Below are 14,780 nucleotides of genomic sequence, written 5' to 3'. Positions count from 1 at the left end.
GATGTAATAAAAGCCCTCCTGTTGTAATTCCTGAGAACCAAGAGATGCTGATGTGACACCTAGAAACTGATAGCCACATCCTACCACTTCATGGAAGACAAGCTACGTAGAACTATTTCTGTGAACTCTTGTTAGGTAACTACAGCATTTTCATTTTCAATAGCTTAGCATCTGGCAGACTCATGATGCAGTTTTGTATCTTCACCCTTTCTGCTCACCAGCACTCCTCCTTCCCAACCCCAGCCTCAGCTTGCTCATTTGGGGGCTATTTCCTTCAGTACAGTCACAGGTACCACCAACTTTCAATTTTGTAACAGCAGCAATACAAAATTAACAATTGATTCATTTCTCTTGTTCAAAGTTTCTCCAGTGTCCCCAGCTTTCAGGCCAAGGTGAGGTTTTGATACATAGTTATGACAAACCTTTCAGGAGGAGGAAGATAATCACATGCCACCTGGGTTACTGCAGAATTCAATTTACTTTGCAGCATGCTTTATGCTGGTCTGTAGCTATTAAAGGGAGAGACAGTTTCCAGCTGAGTGTGCAGCAACACACAGCTAAATTACTTTCTTAGGGTTCCTTGGGCCCTCGAGTCCTCGCACTCCTGCACCAGGAGCAGCAGCCTCAGATGTTGCCCCAGGGCCATCCTCCCCAGAGCCCTCTCCCCACTGCACAGGGTAATGTGGCTTCAAGTCAGACATAGCAGGTAGGGACACATTATTTGATGTTAGCTCATCTTGGTGGCACAAAAACACACACTAAACCTTTTTCTCTTTCCTAGCCAAGCAGAACTGCCCACTTGCTTCTCTCCGGCTGCCATAAATTTGCCTCCAGGTTGGTCCAGGGTTTTGTTTTTTATTGTTTGCTTGGTTTGTTCCTCCAATGGAGGCAACTATCTTCCTTAAAATTAGCTGCATTATTCCTCCTTAAGATGGTTTTCAGCCTGTGGCAATCAGTGCATAATTTTTGCAAGCTATCCTAGAAAGACAGCATACTCAGGCACAAGTGTCCAGATGTGTTGCAGGACAACCAGAAGCAAATATTCTTAAAGCATAAAGATGAAAAAGAAAATAGCTTTTAAGATAAGCCACCGCTGCTGGCAAGGACCGCATCTCTGGCACGTGGTTGCGTTCCTACCTGGGCAGTTGTGATCTCCACGCTCTGACCAGGCTGCTTCCCAGGGAAATAAAGCCGTCTGACCTTTCAGGAGATGGGGAAAATGTTATAAAATTAGCAGGATTACCATCTGAAGCAGAGATCCAATTTCGAAGGAGTCCGGTTATCTGAAGTTTCATTCATAGACACGTATCTCTCAGATACAGGTTTCCCACACAGCCCAGACAATGCAGAGAACATCTGCATTCACTCCTAGGTATCAACCAAAACCACATATTTAGCTTAAACTGAAAGTTAAGAGTTCATCAGATTAATGCTATTACAGATCATTTCTTGAACAAATGTAATGGGGGTTACATTTTCTTTATAAAAGGCTAATTACAATTTTATTATTTCAAACATTTTGTTTAGAAAGAGATGTAACACATACTAAGCACTGAGAAGTGCTAAAGGACTAGTACCAAAGCTTGGCTGGTGATTTCAGAATTAAGCCTAGAGGGTTATTGTCCGACCTCCCACCCCCTATTTGGTGTTCTAAACTTAAGAACAAATAATCAAAGTGTGTCTTAGCAATTCCTTCAGCGTTACAAACTTCTTCAATAATAAGCAAATATAACATTCCAGTTTTCTGAGAAATTAAAACCTCTCTGAACTGGCACCAAGCTTGTTCAGCTAACATTTACCCTTGTTTTGTTAGCACGGAACTTAAAACCATTCATTTGCAAATAGAAAATAAAAGCCAGCAGCACCAAAAAATTTGCTTACCATTAGTTACCATAGGCATTTTTATTACATTAAAGCTTTAACATTTATCAGAATACTGGGGCAGGGAAGAGTAAAAAGGAGAATAACTTAAAAAGCAGCTTTGATGGGAACTAATGTTTAGAAAAATTAACCAACAGCAGAGTAGGAGCTTCCTGAAATATAAGTGTTGTAGCATATAAGTTATCTACAGGAGAACATGATGAATCCTGATCGTCTCACAAAAGTTTTCAGTGTTGTTGAACAGTCTTTCAAAGTGAACATGATGAAACAAAGCAACAGTTTTTACATTTATTTTTCTATTCCTCTTTTCTCCAGAACCATGACTTCCCATAAAGCATCTTACTATGACTTCTCAGACTCCCCAAAGGTCAAGGACGACTCTTCCTGTAAAAAGGCACACACCATTCCAGAACTGAGTTTTGCACAGAGGACAATTACTTGTCAAAGACATGCCAAACTCCTAAAGTTTAAATTATTAGTTTCAAGCAAAGGTAAGCTTTTCCCACTGATCACTTCATGCCATTCAGCGTAACAATCCAGACAATTTGATTCAAGAATTTCACAATACACTGATCATCAGGCAGTGAGTTGTGGAAGGATTTCCCAGATACTTGTCATGTTTCTTATCCCCTCCCCAGCCACCTGCATGTGGTTAAGGGAAATCCAAGTAGCCCAACATGACAACTTTATCTTAGTATCCAAAAAGGAAGTTTTAATTGATAAGCCAGTAGTGGTAAATAAATAAAACAACAGTTACTACATTATTCATCCCCAACTCCCACACTACTAGTGGTCATAGTCTGAAAAACCTTAGCTGATCATAATTAAAAGAAAAATAGGAATATACATAAAACCGGCTGTCTTAGACAGCATTTTTATTAAAAATGGATACACAGAGACATAGCAGCATTTACAGTAAAGAGTTTTTGAAAAGGCATCAAGTTGTAAGCCAACCATTTGAAAAAAGAGGCTTTGAAATGTCTTTCACAGCACTTTTTGCACATTTGTCAACAGGGGACAGTATGACTGCAGATTATCCAAAGGACAAGCAGGCACAGTAACTAATCTAAACTTCAAGCCCTTTTTCTGAACAGTTGGTCACATCAAGCATCACCCTCCATAGCAGCATTTGGAGCACTCTTCGGTGTTCTTTTAAGTGGCTGGTGTACTCGATCCATTTATTTAAAATATTTTAATGTTCAATAAAATATTTCAAATAGAAAAATTCTTCTGTCACAAAAAAAAAGATTTCCTTTTCAGATTCCATAAAAGCTTATGAACTTCACTGGCAGCATTTCCATAATGGAGCAGGAGTTAGAACCAGCAGAACAGGCACTTCAGCAAAACTGTCTGTCAACAGTTTCTAAAGTCATATTGGCTTGGGTCCAGAACACTGTTTCTTACTGCTCTGTGGTGGTGTAAGGACACCAGTGGGGAAAGGTGAAGTCCTATTTTGCTCAGCCAATATGGCTTGTTTTGCTTGAGCTTTGTCCTGAAAGCACAAGAAAAAAGAATATTTACACTTTGGTAAATCTATGCAACACATCAATATAATTGAGTGCTCTATAACTTGATAGATTGCTAATCTGGAAATGTATCTTTTCATCTAGGACCCCTAACAGTAACTGATAAATCACATGTTACACAATAGTGAATATGAACCCCAAGAGATCAGTATTACAGTATTAACTTTTGGAATCTGATGATCAGCATTATGGTACTTGTACTTTCAAGAAAGCAAAATTCAGAAGCAACTGAACAAGAAGAGCTTTAACCTCTTCTGCAATTAATTAATTAATTAAACAAAACAAAATTAAATAAATTAAAACAAATTAATTAAACAAAACAAAAAACCCCACACACCACAGCTTACATGAACTCCAATTTGCTGGACAACATTTTGATCCTCCTCAAGTTTCTTATCCTAAAAACCACTGTTGCTCAACTTTTTGTCAACCACCACTGTCATGTAACAGTCCCACAAGATCAGTCTGTATTTCCTCTTTTTCATCAGACAAGGTTGCATCACCTGTATTTCCTATAAAGGTCTAACATATGGTATTTGAAGTATCCCAAAGAGTAGAAGTGTGCTTCCAATTTCTAGAGCAATTGTTTGCCATTTGAGGTAAGAGGCTTAAATCACAATCACCTTTTTAAACTCCTGACCAAGCCAGTCCCAAGACAAGTCTCTGTCCCAAGAATTCTGGAACCAGAGTACAACATTATGCCTTGTATCACCTGAATACCATCTCAATCTGATAATGTTTCACTTAAGTTTACTGTATGTTCCAACCAAAGAAGAAACAAGATTTACGGGATTTTACAGACAGATTTTAGTCATAATTACCCACATACATACCAGCAAATCCAAGCAGTTTACGTGCGTCTGTATATTGTGCAAGTCTTCAGGAGCTATACCTCTAAAGTGTTTAAGTTTGGAGCTTCCTACTTCCCTTATAGCCATCGCAAACGGAACCATCCATTTTACACACTCCTCTATCTCCCACCATTCATAACCTGGATGACAAGACATATGCTTATCTGCCTGAATGAAGACTCAACATTTCTAAACACATTAGACTTAGTTTATAAATGCCAATACCTGAAACCTTCTGTATCAACTCAGATGAGGAGAAGTGATACAAAGCAGAAGCTGCAAGTACTCCATATGTATACTCCAAGCAGCCAATATCCAGCACACAGAGATCCAAGAGCTACAAAACAACAGATATTTAGTAAGTTTATCACAAGAACACTTTTTCTCCCAGGTAAAATAGCATTTGAAGAAAGAATTCAGCCTTACCTCTGCTATTTGTACAAATATTTGCTGTGGATATTGTGGCAGCAATACCTCATAAAGCTCATTTAAATATGCAACTTGCATGTAAATGTTTAGCCATGATACAACTGTCAGTGGATTTAAGTTCCAATTAAGAGCCTGAAAGAGTAGACATGCACAAGACTTCAGTATTAGTAAAGAGTTCCTAACTTAAACCATTAAACTATATTTACTCCAGACCAGAAACTGCAACTCCAGTTGGTCAGGACATCTTTGAAACACACAAATCTAATCCTCTCCTGTACCTCTTCCTGCTGATAGGGTGGGGGAAAAATTCATTTTGTTAACACACACACACTGGTGGGTGCTTTAAATCACTTGTTACCTAGAGAACACTGTTTTCTTATTAGAAAGAGAAATTGTGCCTCTTAGCAGAACATAAGATTAACTGAGGCTCTCTGCTTTTAGTCTGATCATGCTATGCATTTTTAAAAACTTAAGTAGAACTAATTCCACTTTGAAATATTACCTTCATAATGATCAATTCCATACTGAGGATTTCATCTCCTGTACAAGCTCCATCTGTAACGTAGGCAAACTGGTGCAGCTTCGGTGGATAAATTTCCTGAAAGACAGGAGATCAAGTATTTAATTTGTGGAATAGGTTGTAACTAGTTTCATGTGCTATAAAATAAAAAACAAAATAAAAAAGAACCAACCGCCCCACCCTAACTCATGGTATTCTCCTCTGCCTTTAATATCCAGATTTCTTGTTCAAATTTCCTGCTCACAGCCTTCACCTTTCACTTCTGAAGGATCAGTACAACACACTTTATGTCTTACTATAGCACCACTAAGATGGCATCATAATTGACATCAAGATTTTTTTATACATCCTAAAGAAAAGGCCTTTTATCCCTTGCCAGTGAAGAACAGATTGAAGAATAATAGCCCTCTTAAAAGACAAACAGTAATAACTTAAAATTAATCTAGTGTACAATAAGTGTGCTGTCTGTCCATTCACATTTTTATGTTCAAGTAAAGCTGGAGATACTTACCTCAAGCTTTGCTGCTATGAATAAAGAAGAGATACCAATAAGCTGCAATAGTGTTTTTACAACATTCTGTTGTGTTGCCATGAACCGATCAAAGAAATCTTGTGCTAAATAAAAAGTTTCTCTATGAAGCTTGTAGACTTCACAAACCTGGAGAGACATTAGAGATTATAAAGGTCAAGAACAGTGTTATAGAGTCAAAAATAGAAGCTACAGATGTATTACCAAAAAAAAGAGCTAGACATAAAATTCATATTGGCTTTTTGCTTCACTGCTATTGTGAAGTAACACGTTAACTAAGAGTACGAGTTGAACAGCTTCCTCTGACACAAGGTGACAGCCACGACAGTATCTACCAAAAAAAGAGTGCAAAGCCATTTAGGAAACGCAAGCACACATTCTAACAATGCCAGAACATCAGTTCCTCATTTCTGTGAAGATGCACCATTACAACACCTCAAAAGAGAAAACTCTCACAAATACTTTAGAATTAAGAACAGAGACCATGTCACCAAGTCATCCAAACAGCAAAAAAGACTCGCATACAGAGAGAAGAACTGTAGCACATTCTGCATGCCAATAATGGCTAGACGGGTTGTGAGAAACATCTGATCTCTACACCACCACACCTTCCTTCTTACAGTGACTTTCATAATCATTTGTGCAGCTTTTTTCTGCAGTGTGACCTTAAAATCTTACCTCATGGAGCTTTAAGAATAAATTTATTATCCACTCACAATCTAAATGAATAACAGATTACATTGTCAGTTTGCACATCATCACCTCAGCCATTATATATATATTTTTTTTAAGTTTGATGCCATTCTTGACAAACTTTAAGACGAGGACAAGTGTCTGGTGCTAATGGGTTATCCAAAGATAACTGTAATAAATACATTAAGTTATTAATACACCAAGAAAAGCACACTTGAAATACTCACAAGCAGGGGAAAGCTTACCTCCATTAGCCAGTCTAGAAGGATTGTTCTCATCTTAGGTTGCAGGAGAGGGTGCCTTTGCATATAAAGTTTATCCCTCACATATGTCTCTTCTTTTTTCATCATGTTTTTCCATACGTCATCTCTGTTTGCCCAGCTAAGACAGAACACTATGTTTAGTCTTGAATCATAAGACAAAAGTCAGGCAGACAAGCAGCAGAAAAACAGCTCACTTACCCTAGAACTGGTAATGGTGAAGCTCTAGTTTGAACAACACTTAGATGTATAAAGGGAGAGTAATCAACACCAACTGGATCATCATCTTTATCTGGAGTAGGAAGCAGCATATGGGCATTTTTGTGAATATTATTCCAGGATGGCTGTTAAATGAAACACAAGATTTTGCAATATGTCTTTTCAAATAATCATTTTAGCTGTAAATAAAATACATGTCATTAGGAAGAAATGATGACAAAAAAACTACAGAATCACAGACTTAGAGACAGAAAGGGACCTCTGTAGGTCATTTTGTTCAGCCCCTCTGCTAAAGCAGGGCTACCTAGCACCAGTCGCCCAGGAGCATGGACACATGGCTTTTGAGTATCTCTAGAGATGGAGGCTCCACAACCTCACTGGGCAACATGTGCCAGTGCTTGGTCACCCTCACACTAAAAAAAGTGTTTCCTCAGTTTCAGAGGGAACCTCCTGTGCTTCAGTTTGTGTCCATCTCCTCTTGTCCCATCACTGGGCACCACTGAAAAAAAGCCTGGCTCTATCTTCTTTATATCCTTTATTTCAGGTAGTTATATACAATTGATACGATCTCCCTAACTCTTCTCCAGGCTAAACAGTCCCAGTTCTCTCAGCCTTTTCTTACAGGAGAAATGCTCTGGTCCCTTCATCATTTTACTGGACTTCTGCAGGACTCTTTCCAGTATGTTCTAGTCTCTCTTGTACTGGGGAACCCAGAATGGGACACAGTACTCCAGGTGTGGCCTCACCAGTGCTGGGCAGAGGGATGTTGCTACCCTGTTCTCCTTTTGAAGGACCACAACTGTTTCATGGAAGAATATCCAAGTCAGAGTCTCCTACTGTCACGTTGCACTTTGTTTTTAGCAAAATATGTGTGCCTTCAGGTAAAGAGTAAGCAGAAGCAACTTCAAAACTCAAATACAAGGTTAGGATTTCTGGTAAGGAATATGTAGATGCAACACCTGAAGTCATGGTTCCATGCAAAGCAAGCTTAACAATGAACAGAGCAAAACAGTAGTCCACAGAATTTTTTTCTTACTCTTTCATCTATCAGAGCTAAGATTAAAAAACAATGCAGTTATGATCCAATTGTTTTCAGAATAAAGCAAGTACATATTAAGCAATGTCCACTAAAGTATCGAGTTGACCATTTCATATAAAGAATTTTGCCAAGGTATGCAAACATCAGACATCCAACACTTCACCCATCATATCCTTTCACTTTTGTTTGGACCAGAACTTAAGTTTACTTTTCTCCTGCCTAACTCTGTTAAACAACATCTTGGTGTACACTCCACACAGCTCCCCAGGAAAATACTACTTTTTTTGTTTTCTAGTAGAATACAGAACCGGTCCCATGTCATCATGCCTAAGCAAATTAAAATCTGCCATTTCTGCTTAACAGTGAAGTCTGCCATTTTGCTGCAAACTGATCTGTTCTGCACCACTAAAGGGACAAGAACTCCCTAATGGTTCTTAAGAGGGGGGGAAAGAAAATCTGAAGAATCATCAAGTGCTAGCAATTAAATGCTTTACATGAAACTTTGCCTCTTGCCAGGAAGCTTCACACCTGATTTTTGCCCTGTCCTTGCTATAAATGACATCACTTTCCACCAAAATGGCTACCTCCTAGCACTGGCTTCAGAAACAGAAACCACCAACTTGATGAAACAGAAACCACGTTTCGTAGTTCACCCACAGCTAGGACTGCTTTGTGCTTTGAGTTACTGACACACAGATGGGCAGTTTTTCTTCTTCGAGCTCTACATTGAAACCTAGCATAGCTACATACCCAGCCATGCCACGATTTAATCTGAGTGGGGGAATGCAAAAAGAAGGAATAGCATTTTTATCTTAAAAATTACAGACTCCTGACAAACTGAAAGTCTGAAAAGTATCACATCAGCGTTGTTTTAAGTTAATTTTTGTCCTCCCTCAAAACTAGACTTTAGTTACACTTTGTCCTCCAAACTGCACGGCAAGCCCAGCTGCCAGCAGCCTTCAGAGAAGTGCTGTCTTATCAGTTAATCGCCAAACCAACAGAAAAGCAGTAAATTATATAACATATATTTAAAGGTGCTTACTACACCACCAGCTTCTGAAGGACAAGGGAGCTGCTCCACAGAGCTCTCAACCAAGGCAGGTACCTCACATACTACACAGCAGCAACGACAATTGATCTAAGAGATTTCACCACCCCTGATCTTTTATAAGGAAATAAAAATCAAGGGTCGAGAGCCTCTTGGGTGTTTTGAGAAGAAGCAAAAAAGTTTTTGACTAGATAATGTCACTCACCAAGATGACTGAGGAAAAGATGCAAGCAAGAGCAAAAGAATCTAGCTGAGCTTCAGACGAGAAGGAAACAAATGCGCAGGGCCCTCAAAAGAAAGAAGCTATTTGGAAGGGAGACAGGAGTCTGAGTAAGTGTAGGTGAGGGAAGACCACATATTTTGGTTGAGGGAATGAGCATATTAATCAGACTCAAGTCTTTAAAGCAGATTCAGCAAGACATTCAACCAAAACTAAGTAATAGTATCAAGAAACTGCACAACATCACACTCTAACTGTAAGGAAACAGGAGCAACCACTGAAAAAGAAACAGTTTAAGGTGGGGAAGGTGTGAAGAAACCATGAAGAACTTCCTTTGGGCTTGGACAGAGCCAACCATAAAGCAGAGCTGACAAAAAGCAGGAGATGTTATAGAGAATCTGTGCAGCCTAATGAAGGAAATCCTACAGCCCTGGGTTTACTTCTGAGGCAAACAGAAGCTGAAGCACCATGCAAGCCAAAAAATCAGTGGGGAAAACTGACTCTTCAAATCTATATGGAGCCTAGCAAGAAAGCTTGGTGATAACTGCAGTAACATTCCAGATACAGGAACAACTGACCAGAGATACAGATCTGTATCTCAGACCTGAGAACAAGATAAAGATTGGAGAAACTGAACTGAAAACAGGAGGAGGAGCACCAAGAAGGGCAGAAGGGAGGTGACCAAAGAAGTCCATCAGAGCAGACAAGCCCACACAGCTCCAAAGAACGAAAACCCAGGATTTCAGAGGTGCGTTATTTTTAAAGTTCAAACATTCCCACACCTCCATTTTCAGCAGCATGTTATCATTCACCAATATCTCTAACGCTCATCTAAACAGATCTTTTGGAAATCCTTCAGGCATACAAGCCAGACAAAACGGAGCAGGTAGCAACCATTGGGGCTACTGGTGACAGGCCAGGCAGAGCCTTTGGTGAAGCAGCTACCACTAAACCACAAGCTGCTGAGACACTCATGCGTCTCCACGTGAGCTGGGAGCCGCCAGAACAAACTTCCACAGACTGAGGGCAAGGAGGGCAGCAGGAAAGCAGAGGAAGAGGGTGACCCAGAACTGCATTCAAACAGCAAGGTCAGAGGATTTTCAGCATTGAAATCAAAGACACAGGAACAGGAAGGGGACAGGACTGTTTGTCACACCCTAAAAAGCAGCACCTTGTAGAAGAGAAATATTGGTATCAACTAATAAACTCCAGCCTTGGTTTGCCAGTCAGAAATAGTAAGACTATAATTCCAGCCATTTTTCACTGACAGGATGCATTAGTTTGAAGCTTAGTGGGTTTTGCCATCAGAAAGAGATTCCAGAATTAATATATGAGAGAGAACAATTCACATTATTAAGTTGATCCAACTCTTTCCAAATAGCATAGGAGCTTCTACTACTTTTAATTTTCTAAAGAGACTGAATATTGTCCTCCCCCAGATAAAGGCCAAGTCAAGCTTTCAACCTGGATCCTCCAAAAATAACCTAGACTAAAGAAACTTTTTTGAGGATATTTTCAAACCAGTTAAGTGGAAAATTTTGACAACAGTAAGTCCAGATTCTGGAAAAATGTCTAGTGAGAAACTGATCAGAACCATTTCCTGATAATTTACTCCATCTTCTTTTCATCCAAAATATTAATTAGTTTCATCTAAAGAAGTGAACTTTCAATTCTCCACTCTAGATGGAGGTGGCCATGTATTTGTGTCACAATTGCATAGAAGACTCTAATCTAGTTAGATGAATTTTGTTTTACACGGCGCCTTGGAAGTGTATCCGTCCACAGAAAGCGGCCAGAATTAATATGAGAATTGCTAGCAGAATTACAGTAGTGCCAGTTCTCTAAATTCAAACACAGAATTTATGCAATATTCTGCTGTCACAAACCTGATGATATAGCCACCCTTTCATCACATAAAGGGTAACGGCATCCTAATTAAGAACTCAGGCCTTATGTTCAGCAGAAGCAAACTAATGAATTGACTATGAAGATGCCGTAAAGTGGGATGTGACTACGATATTTTGCCTTGTGTATAAACTAGCGTCAGTAAACAATTTATTTAATGTAGAAGTCATGTGGTATAGACTGCAGTGGATTTATAGCTACTTGCATTTTAGAATTGTTGTGCCTCAACAGAATAACTACCGCACTGGCTATCATACAAGCCTGCTATACTGCTGCTGGAATCGTAAACATATTCTCATTAGTGGCCCATGGCAATTTATATCAGAGAATAGCTTGTGTCACACCATAGACTGAAGAGCTGCTGCTGTGCAGCCAAATGTTAGCTTTTTTAAACAGATCTGTAACAATCTGGCTACTTTGTCACAACAAAAAACCTTCTCTATGTAGCAATGGATACACAGGTACCTATTTTATTTATGGTTTACAGAATCAAAGAGCCAAATCCCAACAGTATGCTAAGCTTAACTTGACAAACTCCCAAGTAAATATTTTGGATGTCTACTCCCTAAATTATTTAAATTTTAATTTACCTATCATTCCTGAAGTAACATTGAAGGGCCACCAGACCAGGAACACAAAGAAGAACACAAAATTGGAAGACTTTATCTATTTTCAAAGTTGAAGGTCAATGTATGCAAAATATATTTCAAGTTTCTTTCCACTGTCTTTCTGGAAGAAGGTACAATTGAGTGCCCATTGAGGGTTTTTTAACAACACCTTACTATTATGCAATAAACACACGCAAGAAGCCCTTGCTCAGCTCAAACAGAACGACTCTTTTGGTAAAGGAAGAGAGCTGTGGTGAAGGACAGGCAGCTCTTCCTTGTCAGAAGTGAGAAATTAGTTTAATATACTGCACAAAAGAAAGACAGAAGGGAAGGAGAGATCCCCTCATTAAATGCTCACCATTTGAGCCCTGCTTAATATGTTGACTGATAACTGGTATACACAGTTGCAACAAGCAGAGGCCATTCCAAACAATGATGCCCATCTGTTATGGTAGCACTTTAGTCTTAGAACTTCCAGCTGCCACTTCTGGTTAGATGTGCCACATTATGCACAGCCTTGCGTACAAAATGAGCACGGTCTGTACTCCCCAGTTGTGACTTTTGCAGCTTAAATATCACCCTGCATGTGCATTAAGAGGCTGAAGTCCCAGTGACAGCGACTGCCCAAGCATGTGCGTGCAGAAATAAAAGGATGAGAATAAACCTATTTCAAAAACCAGGCGACTCTGTTTAGCATGGGCATTGCTCTGTACAAAAGCATTGTACTTTTATTACCACACCATGATATAGCATCCAATAGAGATATCAATAGCATCGCTGTTTTGAAGAATATAGAAGGGGCACTAAGGGAACTAGAGGACACTACCAGGGCTAGTTTTGACTTTGCCACTCAGATCATTCTAAATGTCCTGCTGACAAAACTGGCAATGGTCACTACTAACCTTCACCGCAGGTCTGATTTTGACAGGTAAGTGACTTATCCTTTTGTTCTGCAGATAAATGAAGCTTATTTTATGTCCCCATTAGCATCTGGTATAAACTTCAAAGTTGTAATCAGGATCCTCTTACTTTCTGTTTCTGATAACGACCTTTGTCAATGGGACTAGAGCTGACAGTAGAAGAGGGATCTTTCCTCTCTCCCAGGTGACACACAAGCAGAAACATGACTGCAAAGAGAATCACCTCAAGAGACAATTCTGTTTGGATGTTTAAGTGTCTCATACTTCAGCTTGCAAGGTAGAGCACGTAAGCTCATGACTATACGCTTGCAACCCTCTAGAGAATTCAATGCAGAGTCCCTCCATGCAGGCCTAAATGCACATTAAAGCTTTTGTAAAGTTCACCCTTGCAATCCTAGGACGGCTGAATATGCTAAAGCATTAACATAACGTTTTAGACCAGCTCAGGCCTCATCTCTTGCACAGGCTCCAAAGCAACATGTGTAAACTGAAGTGTTTTGAACACTTCAGCAGTCAGGGTTGATAGTCCACCTTGCCCACTGCTATATAGCTGGAGGTATCTGTGTTGCACCGTGTTTGTAATAATAAGGTACTGCAAAATAACAAGTGGATTAAGTATGATTACAAGAGTATGATCTAAAGCCAAATGAGTTACCTGTTTTTCATACTGCTTTTTTCTAGTCATCTCCATTTGGGCAATCTCTTCATCCGGATCCTGTAAGAACTACAAACAGCAACACATAATTTCAGGGGTACAAAGCATGGGACAAGCGACCATTGGTCGCTGTGACACCCGCTCAGCCCGTCAGGATCACAGGCCCGCAGCAGCCCAGGGCCCACTCAACACCCAGAACAGCACATGGGCCCCAGCCACCCAACAAAAGGAGACGAGGGCCCGGAGGCCAAGCCCAGCGGCGGGGCAGGCGCTGGCCTGCGAGCACCAGGCTGGGCCGCCTGGCCGGGCCCGCACTCACCGTGGCCACATCGGCTTTCCTCTTGCGGGCTCGCATGGCGCCCTCCGCACACCCATCCCCCTTGGCGGGAGCCTTCTCCTCCGCGCAGTCGCTGCCAAGAGAGAAGAGGCTGAAGGAGCCGCGGAAGCCCCCCCAGGGGTGTGTGACAGACCTCGGCCTACAGGGCCCCGCGCACAGCGCGGCCGGCAGACTCACCTCTCCCGGCGCATGGTGCCCGCCTGGGCCGGGTCGGGGCGAGCGGAGCGCCGTGCGGGGAGCTGCCGAGCAGGCCCGGGCCCCAGCCCCCACAAAGGGCCGCAGAGGCGCGGGCGCACAGCGCGGAAAGGGCGGCCGCAGCCCCAGGCCGGCCCCGCCGGCTCCCCTCGCCCCGCAGCCAGACACCCCAGGAGGCGGCAGGGGCGCCCGCCGCCCCGTGCCCGCACACTCGCTCACTCACCGCCGCGCCGGCAGGCCCGGACCTTCCCGGGCGAAGGCGCTGGGTGCCCGTCTGGCGGCGGCGAGGCGCGGGGGCAGGGCGGGAGCGCGGGCGGGCGGGCTCCGCTGGGCGCCTCCTGCCTCACACCGCGGCCGCTCCCGTCCCTGCGCACAGCGCGGCCCGCGCCGCGCGGGACATTTAAACGGGCGGCGCGAGGCCGCCTCCCCGCCCGCCCGCACACGTGGCCCCGCGCGCAGCGCCGGAGGCCGGCGCGCGGCCGGGGCGGGGTCTGCGGGGGGCGCGGCGGGGCGCGCGGCGGGGCGCGGCGGGCCCAGGGAAGCCGCGCGGGGCGCCGCGGGGCGCGGGATCCCGCGCCGGGGCCGGCGGGCGGGGCCGGGGCGGGGCTGGGGGCGGGGCCCGCGGAGCAGACGCGGAAGCGGCAGTGGCGCGCGCGGCCGCCGCAGGTGGATCCCGGCAGGGTGAGCTGAGGTGAGCGGACAGGAGAGGCCGGGCCGCCCTGCCCCGCCTTGCCCGCCAGAGGGAACGCGAACGGGCCGCCGCCATGGCTGTCCGGGGCCTGCCCGCCCCGCTGACCGGCCGTGGTCCCCTCCCTCTCCTCCTCTCTCCCGCAGGACATGCGGCTGCCCGCGCTCTTCGGGCGGCTGAAGGCGGCGGTGGTCGGGGTGGTGCACGTGGGAGCGCTGCCAGGTAAGCGGCGCCCGCCAAGCACGGGCAGCCCCCGG

General features: G+C 43.1%; 2 protein-coding genes across 4 annotated transcripts in view; one reads left to right on the top strand and one right to left on the bottom strand.

Annotated features, from left to right (window-relative positions):
- Positions 1-2,845: 2,845 nt before the first annotated feature.
- Positions 2,846-14,674, bottom strand: CCNE1 (cyclin E1; the record flags this gene model as incomplete). Its single annotated transcript, XM_080352029.1, has 11 exons — positions 2,846-3,373; positions 4,241-4,398; positions 4,484-4,595; positions 4,685-4,819; positions 5,190-5,285; positions 5,719-5,865; positions 6,675-6,810; positions 6,891-7,033; positions 13,304-13,372; positions 13,623-13,879; positions 14,059-14,674. The coding sequence occupies 11 exons, from the start codon at positions 14,672-14,674 to the stop codon at positions 3,251-3,253; spliced, it is 1,992 nt and encodes a 663-aa protein (XP_080208155.1). The 3' UTR covers positions 2,846-3,250.
- LOC308044903 (uncharacterized protein F13E9.13, mitochondrial-like) overlaps positions 14,500-14,780 on the top strand; it is a 36,494-nt gene continuing 36,213 nt past the window's right edge. For all 3 annotated transcript variants that reach the window (XR_013922689.1, XM_080351862.1, XM_080351861.1), the window contains exons 1-2: positions 14,500-14,526; positions 14,670-14,745. Coding sequence is in view for 2 of the 3 variants with exons in the window: in XM_080351862.1 (XP_080207988.1) it covers positions 14,673-14,745 (73 nt within the window). In the remaining variant the exon portion in view is untranslated. The remainder of the gene's footprint in view (positions 14,527-14,669; positions 14,746-14,780) is intronic.

The sequence above is a fragment of the Nesoenas mayeri genome (genome assembly GCF_963082525.1).
Source record: "Nesoenas mayeri genome assembly, chromosome: 12".
NCBI lineage: Eukaryota > Metazoa > Chordata > Aves > Columbiformes > Columbidae > Nesoenas > Nesoenas mayeri.
This window is presented reverse-complemented; position numbering and strand designations above follow the sequence as displayed.